This window comes from Penicillium coprophilum, assembly GCF_028826855.1.
Source record: "Penicillium coprophilum strain IBT 35676 chromosome Unknown utg000004l_segment0_segment0, whole genome shotgun sequence".
In the NCBI taxonomy this organism is placed as follows: Eukaryota; Fungi; Ascomycota; class Eurotiomycetes; order Eurotiales; family Aspergillaceae; genus Penicillium; species Penicillium coprophilum.
The window spans coordinates 6,380,019-6,404,961 of NW_026622723.1; the positions used below are offsets into that span (position 1 = coordinate 6,380,019).

Below are 24,943 nucleotides of genomic sequence, written 5' to 3' on the forward strand. Positions count from 1 at the left end.
ATAGCAGTTTTTATGAAGCTTTTGATTCAATTGATTCTTATTTATTTGATCGGGTGGTCTACCAACTAGTAACGCACAGGCTCCACATTTGGTCCTATCCTAATACCTAATACCCAAAGGGGATAGATAAGTTTAGACGAAGAGATGATAGTGGCATTGTGTCCAAATTAATCTAGAGAACAGAAGAAGTAGTGAAAAGAATCTTGGAAATTAACAATTCTGAAATCTTTCATTTTCCAATTTCACGCAAGATATATACAACCAACAATCTGACACGCACTAAAAAACATGCACATCGAAATATATACTAAATACTAATTTCCCTCCAATAGAAACATTTTAGTGTTCACGAACAACAAACGTGGCGTTACCACGAATATCCTCGGAGCTGCTACCCACAAGGGCAGTGAAGGTACCGGGCTCAACAACATACTTCATGCGACTGTTCCAGAGACCGATGTTTTCAACTTTGATGGGAATCTTGACAGTCTTGGTCTTTCCAGCAGGAATAACAACCTTCTGGAAGCCCTTGAGCGCGCGGTTAGGAACAACAACAGAGGCGATGTCGTCCTGGATATAGACCTGCACAACCTCTGTACCCTCACGAGTGGCATGGGTGTTGGTCACATCAACGCTGACAGTGACAGTCTTCTCAGATGCAGAGATGGTCTTCTTGTCAACCTTGACAGTTCCATACTTGAAGGTGGAGTAACTCTTGCCATAGCCGAAGGGGTACCACGGCGAGGCGTCACCGAGAACGTAAGAGTGGCCGAAGACGAGAGTTCCGTTCTCATACTTGTGGCCGACGTCGCCCATGGAGCGGCCGGAGTTGAGGTAATCATAGAAGACGGGGAGATTGCCCACGTAGCGGGGGAAACTGACGGAGAGCTTGCCGGAGGGGTTGTAGTCGCCGAAGAGGACGTCAGCAAGGGCGTTACCACCCTGCTCGGAGGGGTAGAATTGTTGCAGGAGGGCAGCGGTGGAGTTGGAGATCCAGGTGTCGGTGATGGGCTTTCCGCTTGACAGGACGACGATGGTGGGCACGCCGGTGTCGGCAATGGCCTTGATCAGGGGTCCCTGGGCGCCGACAAGGGACAGGTCATCAGCATCGACGTGCTCACCGGTACTGACAGATATGTTTTTTTAGTATTTACATTATGAGGTATATCTTGAAAGAGGCTTGGTTTACTCACGTTGCGTTCAGGCCTGTCCAGAGTTCTCCCTGATCGCGAGACCAGGTTCCGACGACAACAACAGCCACATCAGACTTCTTCGCGGCTTCAATTGCCTCTGCGAAGCCTGATTGGTCATTGCTATCGCGGTTGCATCCCTTGGCGTAGTGGACCTGAGACTTGTCCTTGACTGCAGCCTTGATACCTTCGAGGGGAGTGACACCGCGGTATTGACTCTTGTAGACAACGTAATCACCGTACTAAATACGTCGTTAGGAATCCTGGTAGCAAGGGGAATAGAAATGCTGACTCACATTCATGAGGTCAGCAGCCATAGGTCCAATGACCGCAACCTTGCTCGACTTCTTCAGGGGCAGAACATTTTCGTGGTTCTCAAGCAGAACGATAGACTCCTTGTCCAACTCTCTGGCAAGCTTCACAGCCTTGGGGCCGTTGATGAGCTTGGGCCACTGCTTCTGAGGAGCAGCAGGGTACGGGTTCTCAAAGAGACCCATCTCGAACTTGACCCGGAGCAATCTAGAGACAGCAGTGTTCACAAGCTCAATGTCGAGCTTGCCGGACTCGACAAGCTCAGGGATCTTCTGGAAGTTGCTATTCGATGGTCAGTGTCTGTGGCTGCACCGTGCGGCTTTCAATAGCGCTTACTATGAGCCACCACCCATCTCAACGTCGGTTCCCGCATTCAGCAGCTGCGTGGTAACCGCTTTGCTATCGATGGGGTCGCTCTCGCAAAGCTTGAAGTAGGAGCATACTCTGTCACTGCCACCGGCGTCGGTCATGACAAAGTATTCATATCCCCATTCTCCGCGTAGGATCTCGGTGAGAGTGTGGTAGTCAGCGACGGCTGGGATTCCGTCCCATCTAAAAACGGATGTCAGAATGGCAACATAAATCAAATAGGACCAGACTGGACTTACGAGTGGTACGCAGCCATGATGGAATAAGCGCCGCCATCGATGATAGCACGCTTGAAAGGAGGCAACCAGCTATGCAATGGTTAGTCAACTTCTTAGTTTATAATCTTGAGGCTGACGTACGTGGTGCGCAACTCTCTTTCACCACCGTGAACTGGGCCAGTATTTAGTCCCTGCTCGGGGTTGCTGACACCTGCAAAGTGCTTGACCATAGCCGACACACCCTTGCCCTGCACTCCCTTGACGAAGCTGTAACCGATTTCGCCGGCGAGGTAAGGGTCTTCGGAATAGGTTTCTTCGACCTGTTGCCTCTGTTGTTAGCTTCATCTCGCCGAATTCAACAACACATAGATGAAACTCACACGACCGAATCGAAGTTCACGAGCGAGATCAACAACAGGGGCGAAGAGCTGGTTGACACCAAGTGCTTTGGCTTCCTGTGCGGTGATTTCCGCCATCTTTTCGATAAGCTGCGCAGGAATGTGTTAGATTGCAAGAACCGTATGTATGACAGTGCAGGTATGATAGCCGCTTACATCTGTGTTCCACGAGCATCCGTATCCAATGGGCGAATTGAAGATGGTGGCATTACCAATCAGGAATCCGTGAATACCTGGTACAAGAAATGTCATGAGCTCGGAATTCAACATAGGTAGATAATGTATCCTTGAAGTACATACCCTCACTCTGGACAATTGCTGGAATTCCCAGAGTAGTGTTTTGGACGAGGTAATCCTGTGCTCTCTTGATATTCTCAGAGAGCCAGTCCCAAGGAACGGCCTGTCCGGCTGCAAACTGTTAGGATTCGTATTTATGCGGACTGATGGGAAACGACCCAACAGCTTAGGAGAGGACTTCCTACCATAGAACATGCCTGCCCTCTGCTCCATGTTGGTGACCAGGCCGGTGTAGTTGAATTCTCCCGAGGTTTGGTTCATCCAATTGGAAAGATCACCTGTACAAAAATGCATCAGCAATTAGAACCACCCTTTGCAGCGAAGATAAAACCATACCCTGGATCAACTGGGACATCTTGTCCTCAATAGTCATCCGGCCCAACAAATCCTTGACTCGCTTTTCCACCGGAGCCTTGGGATCCTTGTAGAGAGGGGTGTTGCTCGGTTTTCCCAAAGCTAGGGCAGCAAAGAGCTGCATGAGCAACAGCCCATTGGAAAGCAAATTGGCCACCATCTTGATGACAAGACAATCTCTTTTCCAAATTCAATGGATAAGGACTGTTGTCGACTGACTAGCGTGAGACTGGAAAGAAAAATAAATTCCTGGGGAAGCTCGTGGCTATAAGTTCATGCAGACAGGCAATGGACATACCTGCACTGTGGATACAGGCAATTAGGCTAGAGACTAGTTGCATCGCATGACACGATCTAATGATCCTGCTAGCTGAAGTGGATTGAAAAAGGCAGGTAGCTCACACCATTATGCAGCGGAAGTGAAGCCTTTCAGCACCAGAACGGATCAAGCTAGTTCAACGGCTGCACTAGTGTGCCACTTGGCGTCGTTTTGAACGGCGCTAGCACAATCAGGAAACGGAGCAATATCCCCGCCTCCACACTAGCATGGCGTTCTGGGGATGAGGGGAGATAGTTCTCGGCTGTCCGGTTAAATTCATTTGAAAAGTGGAGGATAAGGAAGACATCTGGGGTAGGTGACTGGACCTCCTAAGAGGTGGCATGTGTTGCCAGCATTTTCCACCTATTAGGGCTGCCCTTTTCATCCGGGAGATGAGACCAAGGGGCTGCAGAAATATGTGTGACAGGTCATTTTGGATAAATTGAAGGGATAAAGAGGCTAAAAGTGAGATTAGTGGCTAATAACGTTCAGAGCTCCTCCATGGATGAAAGCATACAGTGTACACAGAAATAATACATTGACAAATGCTTAAAAGATATACCCGAATGCAATATCAATTACAAGAATGTACCGATAGAAGTCTACCAGAAAAAGCGCCAAGGAGAGGAAGGAAAGAGGAAAAGATGGGGGATGGAGAGTTCAAGTGAGAGGACCACTTGAACGAACTGCGCTAATGCATCAGAGCTAGGAAATTCCGGGGTAGTTATCGCCGAGCTTCGGTCTCGGTTTCAAAATCATCGGCGTTGTAGTTTGGCCCAGGTCGCTCATTTTCTGGTGTTGGCGTTCCTGTAGCAGCCACACTGTCAGCTGTTTTGGTGTTCTGCGTTTTGCGGAGAGCACCACCCAGCCACGCAAGCCTACCACTCCACGAATCACTCAAGCTACGGAGACGGGTTACATCTTCGTTGGTGAGTTGAGCTGGCATGGTATTTATGTCTGCCTCGGTATTCATGTCCGTCGCGAGGGCTGACATCGAATGGCCAGCAGCCTCCGCTGGTACGTCCGTTGGGTGAGTGGCGGACTGGAGCCGGGCAGTTGCGAGTGAAAGCGCCGTGTCATTATTTCCTTCAACAAGCGACGGATCCGCGAAAGCACCATCAAGCTGACGACGACGTCCCAATCTCCGCCTTGGCCGATCTTTGAGAGGGCTGCCATCGCCACGCCGGATAGAATCAGCGACCACTGCACTGAAGCCACCAGAAAGTGTGGGAAGCAGGGGCCCAGGGGAGAAGCGATGAGAGATAGAGCTTCGCAAAGCACGCCGCGATGGTGTTTCAAGGGGAGTCTCATTGTGAATAGCGTGGCCGGTTTGGTTTAACAGTGTGGGGGTCGAAGCACGTCGTACGGTACCAGCGCTTCCATTGGTCCCTGCTTCTTCAAGGCCAGGTGCAGGAGGGAACCGTAAAAGGACAGTTGAGGACTGTATCGTCTCATCTTCCTGTCCGGGGGGAGTAACGGGACGGATATCGGACTCCGATGTCACGACGGTCTGATCCTGAATGTCTGCCCATGGGTTGGACATACGAGATGGAGGCCGCAATGGTGAAATGTGGTCAAACGACGGAGCAGAAAGAGGGGATGCATCGATAAAAGATGCACGAGGCGACGAGGGCGCGGCGGAAAGGATACCTCTAGGAGTAGACTGATCATCATCTAGTTCATCGGTGCCTTGGCTCAATATAGACCCTCTCGGAGACTGTGGGACGTCATATTGTGCTTCTGTGGAAACATCAGATGTCTTCGGCAATTGGTGACCAGGTGGAGACAGGTCGATTCTGTCATGATATCTTTCGCCATTGAGCAAACCGATGGATTCTTCCTCGTCTTCCGCTGAAAACGACGACTCGTCATCGCCGCGGACTCTGCCGCTCGTGATGAAGTAAACCCCAAGGAAAGTCAATAGACATCCACCAACAAACTTCGTCGCGCGATCAGCCGTTATCGATTCAAAATCACGGTAAAGGACCGCACTTCCAATGATGACAGCGAGAGTGAAGAGAACAAACTGCGTCGGAATCACCTGGGTAGAATCAAAGCGTTGCAGAGCACGATTGATGTAACGGACTTGCATCAATGCGCTGAAGACAAGAACGAAGACAAGCAGATAGGTAATAGGGAATGTGATAACATGCCACAATGTGCCAGACAGAAGCGAGGATACACCCTTCGTAGAAAGAGCCGTGTATCCGCCTGTGTTGGATGAGTCAGTAACAACATAAAAGGTAGGTGCCCCAAAACTAGAAATTACTATATGAAAACTTACCAAACAAAGCAACCAGCCCGACGTCGATAAGAATTGATCTCGGGCCATACCGACGGCTTGCCCACATGAGACCGATAATCAATGAAGTGGTCAACCCTAGATAGAGCTGGAATTCCCATCGCGTTATGTTCACCCAAATTTCATGAGGGCCAATTTGTTCTTCGGACGATTTGGCACTGAGAACCACAATGACGGCACCAGCAATAGAGACAAGCACGCCCCAGAGATCTCGTTTGCGGAATTGTTCCTTGAGCAAGCATGGCGCAATGATGCAATTCGATATTAAAGCCACAACGCCCAAAGGCGAGACAATCGACGCCGGTGCAAATCCGTAGGCCATGAAATTGCCCATCTCTCCCACAACCATGAGCACGATTCCAACCCACCAGTACGGAGACTTGAGGTAGGATTTGCGATTGCCGTCAGCGCTATCCTTGCTTCCAGTGCTGTTGTTCCGCGAGCTTGAGCCACTGTTCCTCCCCTCGGTGTCGGCGTCGTCGCGATAAGGTTCAAAAGCATTCTGTTCAGAGTCGCGGTATTGGTCTCGAAATCGTCCCCTCGATCCGACGCGTGTTCCGTTGGTTCCAGTTTCCTCGTTGCGATTCTTGTCCTGCTCCCATTCTCTTGCGATCCGAATATGTGCGTAGCGTTGGATGTTAAGGGCCAGTGAGATTAGAACGTTGCCGCATAGAGCCGTGATAATGCCGATCAGCGATGACCATTCATGCATGCTTCCCCCGTTACCCCCATCATGGTCATGAGGAGTTCCCGAAGTGGAGTTTGATGGCGCGACGAAGAGTTGGTGGATAGAAGAGGCCGCAAGTGTGGATGATCTCGCGGGGGAAACGGCTGAAGAAAGAAGACCAGGTAGCAGGCTTGCTACCAACGATGACTGGAAGGATGCCATCGGTTCGTCTGAGATAATGCGATCTTAATCTTCGAGTACTGCTTATCGCACGCTGTACCGGGAAAGGCTTCCTGATTGTCAAGGACTCCTAACACACCCCAGCTCTTCGGCAGTACAGCCGATCAAAACGAGCCCCCCTAATTCAACGGTGGGCATTTGGTCTCAAGCTGCAAGATACCTCATTCTGTTCCGGATGATCCGACTTTCTCGCGCGTGGGAATATGACCACAAATGAGGTTAGTAATGAGTATGAAGAGGTTTGGGTAGGCGGCAATCACCGAGCGGAGGCGCGGCGATAAATGATATGTCAGCACCAAAACCCCCGGGGCCCGGGGCCAAAGCTTTCAAGGTCCTGTGTGGCCACTGGGGCCTATGCGGTAATTTAATGTTTCACAGCGCAGATACGAATTGAAACAAAGCCAAAGATGATCTTTGCGCGAGGCCAGAGCCCATGTGTTTGTTCTGATAGCTATCATTGGTTGGGTGGGCAGTTGGGGATCGTCGCTCTTGGGGGACGTCATGGAGCAACAAAGAGAGGACAACGCAGACCGAAAGTAAGGAGTTTCGTCTGATTATGTTCTAAATTTGGGATTCCTAAGTAACTAAAAGTTGTACTAAATGAAATATACTGCAGTTGCCGCTAGATTTGAGTCAATGCACGCTTTTGATGTCAAAATCATAATCAATATATACATGGTACATTTCCAAGCGATTCATCGCTTTGCTTTCTTCTTTTCTGGTCCTTGTTCTTCTCCATCACTAAGTTCCGCGTAAATGGCATTCGGTTGTGTCTCCTTGTATGCCTTGGTGAATATAGGCTCCTTTTCCGCCTGGTCGGCATATTTCAAGAGTGCTTCGCGTGGATCCTCGTCTCGCATGGAGCTCAGCGGAATATGTTCGAGGATGTGTTTCTCATCTGGAGTATTTTTGGCAAACGGAGTCTGCAGCGGCATATACGGTCGGCGAGGATCCCGAGAGCGACCAGAGGCTGTAAAGCCAACTGTAGGATGACGAGCAGACCTAGTTGCCGAGCTGTAATGCGGAACACCGTTGGAACCGACGACCACCGAATCACCTGCCAATCCCTGGTTCAAGTCCGGAGCGATGACAATGTCATCAACGTGGCGGATCTTTGGTGCCTTGGACATAACCGTCGCTGCGCCCTTTGTGGACATGGTCGGGTTATAGAGGACATGAGTCTCGGCATTGGCGGAGCCCGTCATGATTTGATTGAGCTTTTCGTGCCATAAGACAGTTATCAAAGGTGATCCAGGTGTCACAGGTGTGGTGAGCTCTGGCTTGAGAGTAGCGGGGTTGAGGATATACAGATGGCCGGTTTCAGAGCCTGTGATAATATTGGCAGACGAAGGAGAGAACTGGATGTTGGATGTCGGGTAGCGGGAAGATGTGGAGGTATGTGTGACAGTTGTGACTGGGGTCTTGAACTTTCTGGTATCCCAAAGCTTGATCGTATCATCACCACCTCTGGTGACAACAAGTCTTCCATCAGAACTGATATCGAGACCACTTGTCCATGTATCTTTAACATGAGCGTCCCGAATTTCTGCACTGGGTCTTGTGTATGGGCCCTTTCCACTCCACATAACTAGGCTGCCATCGAGGCCCGCTCCTACAAGAATGTCTGCGCCTCCTTGTTTCGGGGAGCCCCATGCGAGGGCAGTCATTTTGGTCCGGCCTGCGGACCCAGCCGCCCGTGACTTGTGCACGATCACCTCCTTCTGTGAGCGGCCAACATTGGCATCCCAGATACGAATTGTGCTGTCAGTTCCAGCAGTGGCGCACATATTAGGGTCAGATGGGCTCCAGGCACCACACGTAACCTCGGACACATGTCCTTTGGTATGGTGCAAATCTCGCAGATACATGTCGCCCTTCACAAATTCTGTGAGTATCTCACCATCACGACTGAGTATTCGTGGCTGTGGAGTGGCAGTCACAGCTAGAACGTAACTCGGGGAGAGCGGATTGAATGCAGCGTAGTGCACGGCGTGGGTATCCTGGGCCGCCGTCGCTTTTTTGGCGGAAGGATCGACGGACTTAAATGCACGGAGCGTGGATGGAGTCATCGAGGCAAAATCAAATAGTTTCAATGTGCAATCGGTAGAACCTGTGATTAGTCGCGCCCCCGAAGGGTCCACGGTCATGGTGGTGACAGCACGCTCATGAGCCTTGAGAACGAGCTCATGCGACACAGGAAATTCATCCTCGTCGTCATCTGAATCGTCAGAGTCTTCGTCACTATTACCATCACTGTCTTTTTCTTCACTATCACTCCGTCTTGCTTCTGCGCTAAAGGGTTTCATGCCAGTGCTTAGTTCATTGCCCTCGGGTTTCGGTGCCGAAACAGCGACACGCTTGGATCGGTCGATCTGGGACTCAACGTCAACTGATTTCGCCTGCTTCCCAAAGCTGGAGGGAAAGAACTTGTTGAATGCTTCTTCGTCGAATTCATCCATGATTGAGTGTGGGAGGAACTTTTTGACAGATGAAGAGAGGCGCAGACCTGATAGCTAGCTTGTTTGCAGTGTTTGCAACCCGCGACTGATAAGCCGAAGTGCTTGGCGCAATCTCTTGCGTGTAGCTAGGTGCTCCGTATATATCCACACATGCCCTACATCAGGCGAAATATGTACTTTGAATATATTTTTATGGTTCATTTAAAGAAATTTCTGGGCAGTGCACCCTTGAGATTCGTACGTCACTTGATTATTACAGTACACAAGGGACCTAGCTGCATATAGGTCTCCAATGCAAGCTCTCCAGCACTCTACCATCAAAAATATTGTCAGCGCTTACAAGTACAGACCCTCGACAGGACCGCCGTCCTGCTTGGTCTTCATGATACGCTCACGAGCAGCCCGGAAATCGTCCATCTGCACCCTCATGCGTCGCTCTCTCAGTGCCATCAAACCAGCTTCGGTGCAGATTGCGCGGATGTCGGCACCAGAAAGATCATCTTTCTGATTGATGAACTCCTCAAGGTCCACGTCGTCACCGAGAGACATCTTCGATGTGTGCAGAGTGAAAATCTTCTTCTTGGTGTTTTCTAGAAATTATTAATAAGCCGCAATGAGTAGCAACAGACATCAGGGCATTACTTACGGTCTGGATTCTCAAAGAGAATCTTACGGTCAATACGACCAGGTCGGATCAAAGCCGGGTCCAGCGTCTCGATCTTGTTGGTGGCCATGATGACCTTCACGTCACCACGATCATCGAATCCATCAAGCTGGTTCAGAAGCTCCAGCATAGTTCGCTGGATTTCTCGCTCACCGCCAGATTGTGATTCGTATCGCTTTGTACCGATAGCATCAATCTCATCAATGAACACAATTGATGGAGCATGTTCAGCAGCGACCGAGAAGATCTGGCGAACCAGGCGAGGGCCATCACCCAGATACTTCTGAATCAGCTCACTGCCAACAATGCGGAGGAAAGTCGCGCTGGTCTGGTTGGCAACAGCCTTGGCAAGTAGCGTCTTTCCGGTACCTGGGGCACCGTAGAGAATCACGCCCTTGGGGGGCTTGATTCCCATCTCCTCATACAGCTCGGGGTGTAGCAGGGGCAGCTCCACGGATTCTCGAACTTCCTGGATTTGTTGCTCCAAGCCACCAATATCAGCATATGATTCTGTCGGCGCCTTGTCCAACTTCATCACCGAGACAAGAGGGTCAGATTCCTCCGTCAGTACACCGACGACAGACACTGACTTGTGGTGTAGAAGAATACTGGCACCCGGCTCCAGGAGATCTTTATCGACGAAAGACATGATTGAAACGTAGTACTCGGGGCCAGTGGCGCTTGAGACAATAGCATGATCATCATCAATCAACTCTTCTAAGTTGCCGACCCCCATCGGGCTGCCTCGCATGTCATCGACTCGACTCCGCTCATCGGCGTTCCGGTCCGTTACATCCAAGTCACCGCCTCGGCTGGCAGGGTCCTGGGAGGCTTGGGCCTTAGCCTTACGCATCCGTTCCATATTCTCAACATACTCTTCTTCTAACAGCAGGTGGTCGTGAACACGCTGCATGCGAAGGTATCGTAGCTTGCATCGCGATGTAGGGTAGATATCGGGGAGCTTAGAGGCAGTGCTTGGGCCTGCGGCCTTGCGCTTCTTCTTTCCAAGACGAGTCGTAGGTGGTGGGGGAGGTTCGTATTTGGGCTTGTCCTTCTGATGAAAGATGGTCTCAGCACGACTCGTGTAGCAGAGGAAACGAGTTTGAACATACCTTCTTATCCTTGTCATCACGTCCATCGCCTCCAGGGCCTCCGCCCAAGTTAGACTGCTGTTGACCCTAGTTTTGAGTATTAGAATGTAAACTGAGATGGTCTCCCAGAGGCTGGGAAGATTGGGGCGCTTACCATGTTTGTCAGCCACCGAGAGGGAGACAGTCAGAATCCCTGGTGTGAAGTTGCAAAGAAAATCAATGTAGAGGAGATCCAGAGCCTGTAATGGTACTGAATGATGGGAAAGACGAGTCGAAAGGGATGGGTTGTCAATGCAGATGTGGTATATCCGGAGGTTAGACGCTGGGCGAGCTGGAAGCTGTTAGGTCTACACGTGACCCTTTAGGCCTCAGGCCGCCAATGCGTCATTCACGCATTGTTGCCTTAACGCCTTGTCTTATCGGCACCTTGCTTGTACCTCCGACATTCTCGAGGACAATCAAAGAAATTCTTTTTTCTCTCGAGGCTTTATACTGAGATTACCTTACGATTACAGTCTTAAGAGCTGTGTTCTTTTTCGGGGTCTTTATATCAGGTGCACATATCAGGTGACAGGTGTTTGAGCTCATCACTCATACTGAATTCTCATATAGTTCCCAAGGTTCCCCTCCATTTGGTGAGATCCTCGTTTCTCTTGAGTTCCTTCCAATTCCCTAGCGAGCTTTGTGCTTTGTGCTTTGGGTGTGATAGTTTCCACTTGATCTGAAAGCTTTCTAACACCCCTCTCCTACAGTTAGCCCCATTCCGTCTTCCTCCCCACAGCCGTTTCCACGCTCTGTGCGGTCTTTGACACGACGACAATAGATCTATTTCACTCCACAATTTACGCATAAGCGGTCTCATCTTTCAACATCTCTTGTTTAACCTCTTTCTGAAAGGATTTCTCGAATCATCATGGCTAGCAATCGTATGCGTCGCATTGGAAAGGAAATTACGGACATTCACGCCGATGCCCACTCTCAAATCAAGGTCGAGCCATTTGGCAACCAGGACGATGTCACCCACCTAAGGGGGTCATTTCCAGGGCCACCCGGAACCCCTTATGAAGGTGGTACCTACAATATTGATATCAAAATCCCCACCGACTACCCTTTCCGCCCACCTACCATGAAGTTTGAGACCAAAGTGTGGCATCCGAATGTCAGCAGCCAAACGGTTGGTGCCCTCTCCTTGATACGCATATGATAAAACTTTGATCCTGATCGCCATTATAGGGTGCAATCTGCCTTGACACGCTTTCTAGTGCTTGGTCGCCAGTTCTGACTATCAAGTCCGCTTTGCTTTCGCTGCAATCTTTGCTTAGCACACCCGAACCCAAAGACCCTCAAGACGCTGAAGTGGCTAATATGCTTCTCAAGACACCTAAGGAGTTTGAGCGCGTTGCGCGCGACTGGGCTGTTGTGTATGCTGGAGCTCCCGTGCGTAGTGCTGACAACGGAGACGGATCAAGGCTAGATGACGCCCGACAAGCAGCTGTCGAAGACAGTCTTGCAAAGTGAGTCATTGTCCTACCATTGATTACCCCGGTGAGTATGATTGCTGATCATGACCTATAGATATGACGGATACAACAAGAATTTGGTCGACCGTTTTGGCAGCATGGGCTTTGACGTTGAGCGCGTTGTGGCTGCTTTCCGCTTTGCCGGTGTTGAACGAAGAGGAGGTCAAGACTATGAATTAGAAGAAGGTCGTATGGGCGATATTGCTGCCCGACTTCTTGGTGAGTGATGTATATTCTGGTGTTTGCGGTGAACATGGGATGAAATGCGACAAAAAATGCATGGAACATGAACGGATTGCATTGGGTGGCTTATGTATGTCGGATATTCGTTACATAACTTTTAATTGATATTGAAGTCAATAAAATAACACCAGGAAATCAACATAATGATTTGATGTCTGAGCAGAACTATCTACACAAGTAACTATACGTAACATGTTTCCTCTGCCAGATGGGGCTTTCCTATCTTAGCTGCCGAGGGCGCTCAGAGTCAGGCTCACTAGGTAAACTTCAGTTCGGGCTTAGACTCAGTGAGCTGCTCAAAGACATCACGCGGTAAAGCCGTGAAGCCCAACGAGCGCTCACTGATTGCTGACTGATTACTCAGACTGATCAGAGGCATCTATTGAGCACTCAGCCCACGCTCAGTCTATACCCGAAGGGGCACTTTACCCCCACAATATTGTTTATTTGCGACCACTTTTTGATGGCCCTCACTTCTCACCATGCCCTGATGTTCTGAAGTCCACGGTCTACTATGTAGTCTCGTTCCTCTCTCAAAAATCAATGCACTAATACACGATGACGCAACATTGGAAGGCACCGACCTCATCCATAACGGGGCAACGCAAGAGCAAGATCTTAGGTTATCCCCAGTTCCTGATTTATAAATTAGAACTATTCCCCTGCTTTAAACCTGCAAGATAGCTTTTTCGGTTTGCTACCTCATCCTTTTGGCTGTTCGACTTTCTTGACATTGTGTGGACTTCATCAAGCTATGGGTGAAAACTGGATCCAGAGGCTGGTTGTGGCTGTGAATTTCTATTTGAACTGGTAAAGATGTAGCATTCTGCTAGCCAAGCAAAAAAGAGAAATAGCTCAGACAGGGAGATCGCGAATGATTCCAGCTTTCTTCTGTGCAACAAACAGGTGGGCATTTCCGGGCGCAGTGGCAAAAAATAAATAGTTACGCATAGCTGATCCTGAGAGACGTGTATCTCCTGGGCTATTTGCTTTCACAATAGCAGACTCTTCAAACCATAGGGTAAGGGGCACAAAGGCAGACGTAAGAATTTGCATCTCAACAAACATCAGGGTCTAGAGAGCCCAGCCATTGGCAATGTTTATTTGGATTGAGCCTTATACGGCTTGAAGGTGAAGTGTCATATCGAAGCGAAGCGCTAACAGATCAGACGTGAAAATGGTAAGGATATTGCTGCCTGTATCATTGCAAACTAAGATAGGATGAGTCAAGTTTGCATCCGCCATACTGGGGGGAATTCTGGTCCGGGCATAGAGCTATCTTATGTTAGTAAAGAAGCTTAAGTGATCGTTGATATAGCTGAGGTTGACATACCTGGTGCATTTGGAACTCATTCGAAAACGAGAGGGATTCTGACACAGATTGGACCATTTGTTGGGGCTAATAGTAAGAAAAAAAACACGATAATGACTTAGCTCGAGCTCTTCATAACATCATACACTCAAGGGCGCCTAGGGGAGGCCCGAGAAGGGTTATATGATATTTGCCTGGTACGTAGTTTGCTGGGTCAATTGCTGGTAGAACAACGTCTTAAAGCTGTTATTAGTATAAGGCAGAATACCATGGGTACTAAATAATATACCTCACAGCACCTCAATGCGTGAGCTGGCACCGATTTATCTTTCCATGGGTCCTTTTCAACGCGAACTCCATCAACCAGGAAAACAGGGGGATCAGTTCGCTGGCGTGGTCCAAGCTCGCCAATCTCGTATAGGTGAATAAGGGCTTCGATATTCACTCTCTGAACTTTTCCGAGATCCGTGTCTAGAATGGTTTGCAGTTGTTTCACTCGCTCTTCGGGTTGGAGGATATACGGGATTGGACACGCGGGGCTGAACTCGGGAAGCGGATTAGGCATGTTGATAAGTGGTAGATGTCCACGGGTGGTTAGTGGATAACGTGAAATAAGTGGAGCGCTAGCCCTGGAGGTAAATGCTCACCTGGGCAACGCGTGAGGGCGATTATGTAATACTGATGTGGCTCAGTTTTACTGAGCAAAAAGCGGCGAGGTCTGAGCACTAAAACGGAAAGGGAACGCCAAGAAAGTGGCAGAAAATCAAATACATAGCCCTGGTCATCAAAGCGTGGGTTCGCGTTATCGATAAGCACACCTAGCTCTGACTTGCCCAGGTGCAGTGTTCTCTTGGATCCCAAGTCGATTCATTGCTGGGCACATTGATAATTGTCGAATACTTATTGCCATATTCAAAATAACTCTGCAATTTCCACTTGTTCATGCTCTACATACCTATCTTGTGATACTCTAAACAGCGTACCGACATTCCCAGCCAAGAATAAAGGTTTCCAGCTTTTGATTCTTCCAACAATTCAAAAGAGAGCACCGGCGTCATGATTGAAGACGACATTTATCGTGCCTCGTCCCAATATCGACTGTGGTCATACACGGAGCCATCTCTGGAATCTCTCAGGGCCTCTACCAATGCTGTTGCCAGCGAGCGCGTGCGCGCCGCTTTGCGCAGATCCCGCGAAACTCATCAGTCAACCGCATCCTCAGCGGCGGGAACACCACCACCAGAAAGCCATGTGGACCTCAAGAACAAAGATGAAAATGACGTTGAATGTTTGACACCAGAGGAGGAACTCATTCTTGTGCGGTATTACTGCGAAAAAACACTAGAGCTCGGAGAGACATACAAGCCACCAATTCCGACAATGGTCCGGGTACGTTAAGCTCCGAAAGACTTTATACTCCCCTTACTAGTCAACCTTAAGAAAAAGCTTGGGAAGCTGACTTTCTTCGTTTTGGGCACACAGGCCACCGCGATCCAATACCTTCGCCGCTTCTACCTAACCAATTCACCCATGACATACCATCCAAAGTCCATCATGGCGTGTGCGCTCTTCGTCGCGACCAAAACCGACAATTACTATATCTCTCTCCGGCAATTTGCAGACGGAATTCCCGGTGACACTTCAACAGAGGACGTTATCGCACCGGAATTCCTGCTCATGCAGGGACTTCGTTTCACTTTTGATGTACGGCATCCATTCCGGGGACTTGAAGGCGGCGTCATGGAACTACAAGCCATCGCACAAGGTCAAGGCCAGCCAGCGCCTCATCTACCACATGAGACCGCGGAAGATCTTCAACAAGGACTGCTGTCCATCGCACCGCCTCCCGTTCCATCGTCCTCAATGTCAGATCGAATCGCTCGGGCCCACGGCACAACTCGTGAGCTGCTGAAATCCGCTGCACAGATGACAGATGCCTACTTCTTGTACACGCCTTCCCAGATCTGGTTTTCTGCCTTTTTGCTGGCGGATCGTCCGCTAGCCGAGTTTTTGCTGGATGTCAAACTTGGTGGTCCTGTCACAGCCACAATCCCTGCCCCCGAAACAGATGATAACGGGCTCGTGAACCCTTTATATGAAATCCGCTCCAAGTTGCATCACGTTTTGACTGAATGCTCTGCTCTTCTCCAATCCTACACACCTCTCTCCTCGGACCCTGCGCAAATGAAGAGTCTGAAGCGCATTGCAAAGAAGTTATATCATTGTCAGAACCCCGAGAAGGTGAATCTTGCTGCTGCTCGAAAGCGGGATTCCGCCCAGCCATCTACCGTCGTTCAAAGTGACACTGGCATTGTCACTTCTGAAAGCGAAACAGAACGCTTAGCGAAAAAGCGGAAATTGGAACAAGAACAGCTCGTTCGTCAAGATGGTGATGTTTTCGGCCCGGAGTTGGTCACCCAGCGAACCAAGCAGCCATGATAATGCAAGTCATTCAATCTACATTCACAAATAATTTAATATCAAATACCAGAACGGACACACTTCGAGATGCAGCAAAAATAAAACTCGATTATGCACTTCCAATTTTCCACGTCTTCGGTGTAGCTACCCTGACCTCTCGGTCTTTACAGACCTAAAATCTGAAATTCAAAGTCGACAGAGGAAATGGATGCATCCCTGTCATCATCGGGACAAAAGCAGTTTTACTTTGATCTGATCCAGCATGGGGACCAAATTGAATCTATCCGATGCAATGTTAATGTTTTGTTTGATTTCCGATGGCCCCCTCTAGATACTCAAAGTAGACTATGCCCAAAAGCGCTACTTTACAACTCCATGACCACAAAACAAGCCTCACATGTTAGAAGAGGAACAATTGGTTTGCACGTCCTCAGCCGTTCTACGGCCGAAATCTAAGTGTTCATAGGGGGAAAGAACATCTGCAAAAGTCGATCACATTGGGGAAACATCCGAAAATACATCTAGAAAGACTATCCAAAAGACTCAACAAGACTGCACAAGCAGCCTAATATTCCTGTTCAACATGCATTTAAAAAGGCAACACGTCCAAAATCCCTATCAGTAAATCCGCAAGTATCAGCGAATCTCCGTCCCTAGCAAGTTCCTCTATGAGAACAGTCAGTTCCCACTTAATCTCAAAGCAAACCTCCTTAATAGGAAGCGGACCCCAACGCGCACGCACGCGGTTATCAGCCCGTACACCAAATCCGCCAATCTCGCCCATGAACCCAATCTGAACGATGCGTTCGCGCAGCTCCTCCAACCGTGTTGCGACGTCCTCTATATCAGGACTGGGAGATGAACTCAGGAGAACGAATACTTGGCATTGAAGCTTGTGGGTGAAGGTTTCGCAGGCTTTTGTATAGATCTCCTTGAAGTTTCCGGGCTGTATGCGAGACCCGTCCATTGTGCTGATGGCAGGGGTATGTATATATCTGGAGATGTTTCTGGTGTAAGTGAGTTAATATGTGTCAGAACTTACCTCGATCTGGCTCTGGGTGAGAAAAAAGTAGGTGGATGGGATGGGTCTGTGTTTATATATGTCCTGTTGGCGATGACTTGGATTTGGTCCTTTGAGAAAGACGAGACAATGGGAACTACTATAGCCATTGTTGATGTTCTTTGTTTCTTGGTATCGTCACGGTGTGTACTACTGGTGTTTGAATGAGACTAGGAAGAAAGAGAAGAAGGCCAAATCTCGAAGCATTAGGCTGATGCTAGGGGTCATGAGAGCATTCATGATGAGAAAGATTGTTTACATAGACAACATAATTGACATAGTATCAATATAAACAAAGCGCAAATCATACAAGTAACGTCATATGTGAAGACGGAGAATAGGGTCTATCCTTTGAGGACCAAGCAGATATAATTCAGCGTAAATGGCATCCCTTATATTCACCTCGGAGAGGACTAGATACTCTATCAAGGACGCATGATAAGACAAGAAAAAAAAAACAGATCGAATCAAGTCCAATCGAAAAGGGGTAGTTCATAGCAATAAAGCGCAAAAGTCCAATCCTCCACCCAAAATCTATTCGGAAAGGAGGGAAGGACAAACGATCTAACGGACAAAAAGAAAATAAATGAAAACCATCCCAACCCAAGGAACTTTTTGTTGTGTCCCTGCGGGAACCAAACTTTTAGTGCCATGTGGGCATTTGTATTCCTTCAGTTCTCGTCTAGCATTTCGTCATCAAAAGGGGAAAAAAAGGAAGTTGAACAAAGTTGAAACATGAAGAAAGCCCTTAAACGGCACCAGAAGACAACATCTTGTTACGGAGGTAGTTCTTGTAGTCACCGATGGAACCGTCCCAGCGGCGGATGGTCTTGTCCTCACAGACCATGATGTCCTTGGCAATCTTGTCGAGGAGACGGAAATCGTGAGAGACGACGACAACACCACCGCTGTAGGCGTTGATGGCATCGGCCAAAGAGTCAATGGTGGGGATGTCGAGACCGTTGGTAGGCTCGTCAAGGAGAATCATGTTGGGGGACTCAATGGCAAGCAGGGCGAAAACGATACGAGACTTCTGACCCTCGGACAAGGTACCCATGAGGGCAGTCTGGCCCTCACCGCTCAGACCGTAGCGGCCGAGCTGCTGACGCCAGTACTGGTAGTCCTGGGACTTCTCGGGGAAACGGTCACGGACGAACTCAAGAGAAGACTTGGTGAGATCAAGCTGCTCAGAAGAGTGCTGACTGTAAACACCAAGCTTCAAGTGAGTGTGACGAGAGACACGGCCACCAATGGGGCTGAGCTTGCCGGTCATGAGACGGAGCAGAGTAGACTTGCCGACACCATTGGGGCCGACGAGAGCGGTACGGGAATCCATGTCGACACCAAGATCGAGGTGCTCGTACAGGGTGTCCTCCCAGTTACCGGAGTAGGAGAAACTGACATCATCGAAGGACAGAACTGGGGGAGGAAGCTTCTCGACATCGGCGAAGCGGAAGGTGAAGACACGGTCGGCTACGACGGGCTGGATGAAGCCATCGGCCTCCATCTTGTCAAGAATCTTCTGGCGAGACTTGGCTTGACGCACCAAGTTAGCATATGTACCAGCGGAAGCAATGAACTTCTTGATGTGCTGAATTTCTTCCTGCTGCTTGGTGTAGGCCTTGGTCTGGTTGGTCTCCTGCTCACTACGGGTCTTGTGGTAAGAATCGTAGTTACCTCCGTAGTAGAGGAGCTTTTGGCCACGCATGTCAATCATATTGGTGCAGACACCGTTCAGGAAATCCATGGAGTGAGAAACCAGGATCAAAGTACGATCCCACTTCTTGAGGTACTCCTCGAGCCACACGCAAGCTTCCAAGTCCAAATGGGCAGTGGGGTCATCAAGCAAGAGCAAAGAGGGCTTGACGAATAGGGCCTTGGCGAGGGCAACACGCATACGCCAACCACCGGACATATCCTTGGTCTTCTTGTTGATGGTGTGCTTGTTGAAGCCGAGACCGGTCAAAATAAGGGAGGCACGAACGTGGAAAGTGGAAGGGTCCATCTTGTCCATGCGCTGTGTAGATAGTTAGCACCGGTTTGCAGCCACAAAGAGTAAAATTCGAAAAATACGTACGTCATATAGGTCCTCAAGGATAGGGCTATCAGGGCCTTCATTCTCAAGAACCTCCTCGGCCTTCTTCTCCATATCTTCCAACTGACGCTCGGCCTCGCGAACAACCCAGTCAAGGGCACCGAATTCGGTGGGGGGCGCACCCTCGTTCAAAAGGTAGATATCGATGTGCTCGGGAACGGGGTACTCGCGGGCAGCAATGGACTTGAGGATAGTGGACTTTCCGCAACCGTTTTCACCGAGGAGACCGTAACGACGACCGAAGTTCAACTCGAGGGTGGAATCGGTGACGAGGACCTTTCCGTGGAACACAAGGGAGCAAGAGGTAATCTTAACGTCGCGAGAGGCGGGCAAAGATGACAGCACACCGGTGGTGACACGATCGGACAGACCGTGCTTATCCATCTGGGCTGTGAGCTTATCAACGGCGGACTGATCCTTGGTGGCAGGCGCGTCATTGACGATGGGGTTTCCGTGGCCATCGAGTTCGACCTTAGCGTCCTTCTTGGGCTTCTTCTCGTCGGCACGCTTGGCCATGCGGGCAGCCTTGGAGGCGGAAACCATGGTTGCGGGTGTGACGGTATAGAAAAAAAAGTGAGGGTTTAAAAAGAAAAGTAAGGGACGGAAGGCAAAGGGGAGGGGGAAAAAGGATGACAATGCGAAAAGAGATTGAAGAGAAAAGCAAAAAGACTGAGTGGATCGCCTGGCGGGGCGGACAGGGAAATCGAGGGGCGTAGAGCAGTGGAGTTGGTGGTTTGCCCTTATCGATAGAATCCTATCGATTATAAGTTTGAGAGAAATGGAAGACTTGAGAATCGAGCATACCTTTCTCTTATAAATTTCTTCCTATTTACCTGTGTGTGTTGGCAAGTTAGTCAAGAAATTTGAACAAAAAAAAAAATCCATCAGTGGGCCGTTAGACATAAGTGGATGCTGATTGGGAGAGACGTCACCGCATGGAATGCCTGAGGTGTCAATTCGCCACTTTGATTTGTGTGATGCGCGACTGGACGATAAAGGTACAGAAGAAAAGGGGGGCTATATTTGGAGAGATAACATGCTAATATTTAATACATCTCAAAGTCTTTCACTGATTCTCTCCAATACTTCTTGCTCCTCAGCAGAAAGTATGATCCCATCTGGCACTGAAATATCACCACGTTCTATTACCAACCGCCGAGGAACATCAGTCAGACTATCCTCATAATGACTAGGAACACTTGGTGTTTCTTTCAAACTAGACTTTTCAACATCCCCCCGAGATCGCGACAATGGATGTGACGTCCACCAGTATAGCGGATATCGACGCTGCACATTGTTAATGATCACAGCCGCAGCCTGCATAAGCCCGAGTCCAAGCAACATGACTGGGAAAAGAAACCAGCCCAAAGCAACAGTCTGAGGGTGTGTTACTGCTAGAACAGCAGTTGCACCCGCAGGTGGGTGTGTAGTGTTGGTGAGAATCATGACAGCCGTGGTAAGACCACAAGCAAGAGCACCCCCAAACTCCGTATACGCTTCAGCATGAGGATCCAAGGCGAACAATTTCGATATTCCGACACCGAAGAAACAGGCGATGAGCTGGCTCAGGACCGCATTGCGTGGTTGTGCGAAAGGTGATTCGATTGCACCGAATTCAATAACTGCCGCTGCACCCTATCATCAAAGAAACATAGAGTCAGCCCTATGTTTTCTTTCCAGCCTATTTTTGCATCAGGTCTCAGATCGATACAACTTACAAAACTACCAATAATAACCGGTGCATCATGCGCTTCAAAAGAAGGTACCCGTTTCGAAACGGATGCCACCAAAGCCACGCCGCAGAATGCTCCAACCAACGACCACAATGCGATCAGGATGTTGCCTATTGGCTTGGGTGGCTTATCTCGATGCCCCAGCATATAGGCGATAGGTCGTGGTATGAGATGCCATCGTGGTGCCGGCACGAATGGATTCACATACCGATCAATGTCGAAATTCCAGGTTGTTGGATGGGACAGCGTCACCGGTCCATGCGGCGATAGTGCCATGCTGGAACTATGTTGCACTGAGCAGATATTATGTATGCTCTAGGCTCTGTAGGCTCCTTAGGTTCTTAATGATCTCACGAGTCTCACGCACACCTGTGGAAGTTCAACCCTATCGGGAATATAAAGGAAGAACCTCCATCAGCCGTATAGCCGTGGACCGAGACTTGGTGAGCAAAACCTCATGTGTACCGTTAAAGGCGCAACTCTGCTCTCTTTCTCCGCGGATGTCAACTCTCGGATGTAGGGCTTTTGATGCCAGGGCCGACTTCTTCAGGTTGTCCACTCAGCGGATTTGCATTTGGTAACATAAACTACAATTCGGGACTAGCGGCTTGGCATAGCGTCATTGTCCGAACCATTTGACGTGCGGATGTTTCCTATTTCATCCATGTCTACTCCGTACGACATATACTCCGTATGTCAGTGTCTACACCATATACTGGCATATATATTATTTTCGATTCAAAAAAGGAGGTTGATCATCACAACTCGATCTGCCAATTATTGGCTACGGTGATTGATGTCTGGTCACTAACAAAGCTCCCATCCATACTAAAGAACAAACAAGTCAAATCTCATACCCAACATCCCTCAAACACTCCTCCCCCTTCCCAATAACCAATGGCAGCCCGACACACCAAGCGCGCGGATATTCCATCCCCCATTTTGCCATAAGCGCCCTAAGATCCGCCTCATGGCTAGGGACAACATTAACAAAAACCCGATCTCCATGCGATCGCGGCTCAGAATGCATCGCGCCCTCGTCCTCGCCAACTCGGAAGAAAACACACTCCCCCGCTGATGCCTGAACAATACTATGTCCGCCCAGCTCAACGGCTAGCTGTGCTCGCACCGACTCCGCCGCCATGGCGCAGCCAACACAGCGCACGGAGACGCATATGTGGTCCGGGTCCGCGGCGCGGGCGGCGGTTTTGGCGGCGTGTTGTGTGGCGCGCGCTAGGCTGTTTATGGCGGTTGGAATGAACAGGGTTCCTGGGCCTAGGAGGGTGGTTGTGAGTTTCCAGTTTGTTGGGTTCGAGCTTGTAGAGGGGATTTGGGCAGATGGAGTTGTAGGCGGGTGGTGAAACTGCTTGGTTTCGGGGTGAGATGGTGAGCTTTGGGTTGCGAGCTCTTGGCTTTTCGGTCCTGTCCAGGTGGATTTGAGTAGATTAGTGATTGGTGAGAAGAGTGATTGACGCCTTGCGTGGTTTATTGGTGGTTGAAGGGGAGAGAAGAATAAATCATCTGTGTGCCAGCGCGGGGTGTCGAATTCGTCCGAGCCTTTGCTTGCTCTGATTGTGAGCCAGTAGTGGGATTGGTTGTTTTTAGTCAAGAAGTCGTGGACGTATGCTAAGAAGGAGAATAAAGAGGGCATTATTGAGCCGCTGACTGTGGCTTCCGCCCAGGTGTTAAAAGAGGATGGCAGGGTACATGATTCGAGGGTCAAGAGGGGTCCGCAATAAGTCCATGAGGACGAAGTGTTGAGTGTGATAGGATTATCTGTTGGCAATAGTTCTTGAGACTCGACATGTGGATATTTGACTCGATACGGAAAGAATCGGAAATCTGGTAGCGATTTGACATCCATCACAGTTGTCTCTATGGTGAAGAAATTATTCCTGGGGGCTTGGGGGACAATATGAAAGGCTCCTGGACCTCGTATTTACAGATGAACGTCTCTCCACGTCCATTTCAGTGCCCGCCTCTTGCCGCTTTTTGGCCACTGAGTAAAACTGAGCATGCCCTCTGAGCACAGTTTACTGTTTTTCTCGGCTGATTTGCTCACTTCCTCATTTCAATCTTCTGACAAAAAGGAACTGGTGTCAATGTCACTATTAATCCTAGACTCATTCCTAGCTAAATGAACAAAAAAAACATAAAACTTATAAGCAGTTTTTCAACATTGTGTGGGTATTAGAAACGAACACGGATATATCTTGAAGATCTTACATATTCTCTTGTGGACATCAGATACCATTGGTTCCATTTTGTCTACTGCGCACGCACTTCTTCACTTTAGCTCTGGTAAATTGACTTAAATCAGACATAAGTATATTGACATACAACTACATACATAGGCAAAGATTTCGATACTAGGAAGATTGCACCGAGGGCCAGAAAAGTTAGAACAATGAGAAATCTCAGAAGTATACGGAGGCCCAGAGCTGCGATGCCTAAAGGTCTACCATACAAAGAGTGTCATACGATAATCAGAGGGTGCATAAAGAGTGACAAAAATCCAAAGCGGTTCTCTGGAACATGTTCAACTAGAAAGATGTTGACCTGTAGTCTGGATTTGGGACATCGGTACTCAGAACGGAGCCATTGCTGAAAATGGTTCCGTTACAGAAAATCTCCACACGGCCTGGGTGCAAAGTGGGCGGAGGGTTATCGAGCTTGATGCCATTGGCGAAGATAATCCCATCCCAGGGGTTTGCTGAAAGAAGGCTCATGCGGGCGGTGGATGGTTTGGTCGATGGAAGCAAAGGGGATCGATATTTACCGACGGCACAGATTTCACCAATTATATACAGATTCAATCCGATGCATAGAGTTTATAATTCGGTGCCTAGTGAGTCCCGGTCGAATTCATTTTCGACTATAATCCCGACGTAGTCGACCTGAATGACGTTCGGCCAGTGTTCCAGGCTCATTCCATTGATACCTGCCCAATATAGTGTCGGATCTGTGGACTTGATAGCGAGGTTCTGCACACCGTATTTTTTTCGTGGTTAGTATATCGACAGTGACCATTCACTGGCTGATAAAGAACTGTTGTCGTGTGTCCTCTGCCCTTCGGGGGAGAGCTTGCCAGTCTTTGATTTGGTCGTTCGCCATTTTCTCGGTGTTGGCTAAGTTAGACCAATTGTCATTGAGATTCATCACGTTCTGATCATAGATACCCGCATCTTTGTCATAATGTCGAACATCGTCCGGTAGATTGGCCGTATTCAGGAGGAAGATCGTAAGTCGAGGGTATCGGTCTGTTTATGTGACCATATCCCCTGTCCCCTTCTCCTCCACGCTCCAGGCTCTTCCACATACCCAGTCTCCAATTTCCAGTAGCTTGGTGAGTAGGATCCGGAGGCCCGCCTTCTACTCTCAATCGTGTGGTGGGATGCCACTCATTGTCCGGCGCGCTCCAATGAGAGCCTTGGTTTCATTTCGCTTATTTACTACAATGCAGGGGTCATTTGGCATCATGCGGCTCCAACCTATCAATATCCTCGCTAGAAGGAAAAGCGTGGCTTTGATAGAAGTACGTGATTGTCTGGGTAACTGGCACGAGTGCTAGCATCAGACCGCATGAATCGGTTAGTTGGGATGTAGGCAGCTGGGCTTAGACTTATTGTAACTTTGATAAAATCCTTGCCACAAAGAATTTGGTTTCGTTTTGAGAATG

General features: G+C 49.1%; 11 protein-coding genes across 11 annotated transcripts; 2 read left to right on the forward strand and 9 right to left on the reverse strand.

The window, feature by feature from the left end:
• Positions 1–339: 339 nt before the first annotated feature.
• Positions 340–3,298, reverse strand: N7500_006843 (uncharacterized protein; the record flags this gene model as incomplete). The annotated part of the gene is made up of 11 exons (XM_056677987.1): positions 340–1,126; positions 1,194–1,432; positions 1,487–1,784; positions 1,839–2,054; positions 2,111–2,179; positions 2,231–2,409; positions 2,470–2,577; positions 2,644–2,720; positions 2,788–2,895; positions 2,970–3,062; positions 3,121–3,298. 11 exons carry the CDS (start codon positions 3,296–3,298, stop codon positions 340–342), a joined length of 2,352 nt encoding a protein of 783 aa, XP_056532987.1.
• Positions 3,299–4,181: 883 nt separating this feature from the next.
• N7500_006844 (DUF803 domain membrane protein) lies at positions 4,182–6,648 on the reverse strand (the record flags this gene model as incomplete). Its single annotated transcript, XM_056677988.1, has 2 exons — positions 4,182–5,668; positions 5,742–6,648. The coding sequence occupies 2 exons, from the start codon at positions 6,646–6,648 to the stop codon at positions 4,182–4,184; spliced, it is 2,394 nt and encodes a 797-aa protein (XP_056532988.1).
• Positions 6,649–7,361: 713 nt separating this feature from the next.
• Positions 7,362–9,125, reverse strand: N7500_006845 (WD40 repeat domain-containing protein; the record flags this gene model as incomplete). The annotated part of the gene is made up of 1 exon (XM_056677989.1): positions 7,362–9,125. One exon carries the CDS (start codon positions 9,123–9,125, stop codon positions 7,362–7,364), a length of 1,764 nt encoding a protein of 587 aa, XP_056532989.1.
• A 336-nt stretch (positions 9,126–9,461) lies between these two features.
• N7500_006846 (proteasome regulatory particle base subunit RPT2) lies at positions 9,462–11,037 on the reverse strand (the record flags this gene model as incomplete). Its single annotated transcript, XM_056677990.1, has 4 exons — positions 9,462–9,715; positions 9,772–10,843; positions 10,902–10,967; positions 11,035–11,037. 4 exons carry the CDS (start codon positions 11,035–11,037, stop codon positions 9,462–9,464), a joined length of 1,395 nt encoding a protein of 464 aa, XP_056532990.1.
• A 756-nt stretch (positions 11,038–11,793) lies between these two features.
• N7500_006847 (E2 ubiquitin-conjugating protein UBC1) lies at positions 11,794–12,627 on the forward strand (the record flags this gene model as incomplete). The annotated part of the gene is made up of 3 exons (XM_056677991.1): positions 11,794–12,054; positions 12,114–12,394; positions 12,456–12,627. The coding sequence occupies 3 exons, from the start codon at positions 11,794–11,796 to the stop codon at positions 12,625–12,627; spliced, it is 714 nt and encodes a 237-aa protein (XP_056532991.1).
• A 1,132-nt stretch (positions 12,628–13,759) lies between these two features.
• N7500_006848 (uncharacterized protein) lies at positions 13,760–14,520 on the reverse strand (the record flags this gene model as incomplete). Its single annotated transcript, XM_056677992.1, has 3 exons — positions 13,760–13,918; positions 13,977–14,042; positions 14,245–14,520. 3 exons carry the CDS (start codon positions 14,518–14,520, stop codon positions 13,760–13,762), a joined length of 501 nt encoding a protein of 166 aa, XP_056532992.1.
• Positions 14,521–15,011: 491 nt separating this feature from the next.
• Positions 15,012–16,394, forward strand: N7500_006849 (TFIIH complex kinase subunit CCL1; the record flags this gene model as incomplete). The annotated part of the gene is made up of 2 exons (XM_056677993.1): positions 15,012–15,344; positions 15,438–16,394. 2 exons carry the CDS (start codon positions 15,012–15,014, stop codon positions 16,392–16,394), a joined length of 1,290 nt encoding a protein of 429 aa, XP_056532993.1.
• A 571-nt stretch (positions 16,395–16,965) lies between these two features.
• N7500_006850 (uncharacterized protein) lies at positions 16,966–17,343 on the reverse strand (the record flags this gene model as incomplete). Its single annotated transcript, XM_056677994.1, has 1 exon — positions 16,966–17,343. One exon carries the CDS (start codon positions 17,341–17,343, stop codon positions 16,966–16,968), a length of 378 nt encoding a protein of 125 aa, XP_056532994.1.
• Positions 17,344–18,184: 841 nt separating this feature from the next.
• Positions 18,185–20,074, reverse strand: N7500_006851 (ATP-binding cassette family ATPase ARB1; the record flags this gene model as incomplete). Its single annotated transcript, XM_056677995.1, has 2 exons — positions 18,185–19,453; positions 19,514–20,074. The coding sequence occupies 2 exons, from the start codon at positions 20,072–20,074 to the stop codon at positions 18,185–18,187; spliced, it is 1,830 nt and encodes a 609-aa protein (XP_056532995.1).
• Positions 20,075–20,587: 513 nt separating this feature from the next.
• Positions 20,588–21,540, reverse strand: N7500_006852 (HPP family protein; the record flags this gene model as incomplete). Its single annotated transcript, XM_056677996.1, has 2 exons — positions 20,588–21,166; positions 21,250–21,540. 2 exons carry the CDS (start codon positions 21,538–21,540, stop codon positions 20,588–20,590), a joined length of 870 nt encoding a protein of 289 aa, XP_056532996.1.
• A 568-nt stretch (positions 21,541–22,108) lies between these two features.
• Positions 22,109–23,128, reverse strand: N7500_006853 (uncharacterized protein; the record flags this gene model as incomplete). Its single annotated transcript, XM_056677997.1, has 1 exon — positions 22,109–23,128. The coding sequence occupies one exon, from the start codon at positions 23,126–23,128 to the stop codon at positions 22,109–22,111; it is 1,020 nt and encodes a 339-aa protein (XP_056532997.1).
• Between the last annotated feature and the right edge of the window lie 1,815 nt (positions 23,129–24,943).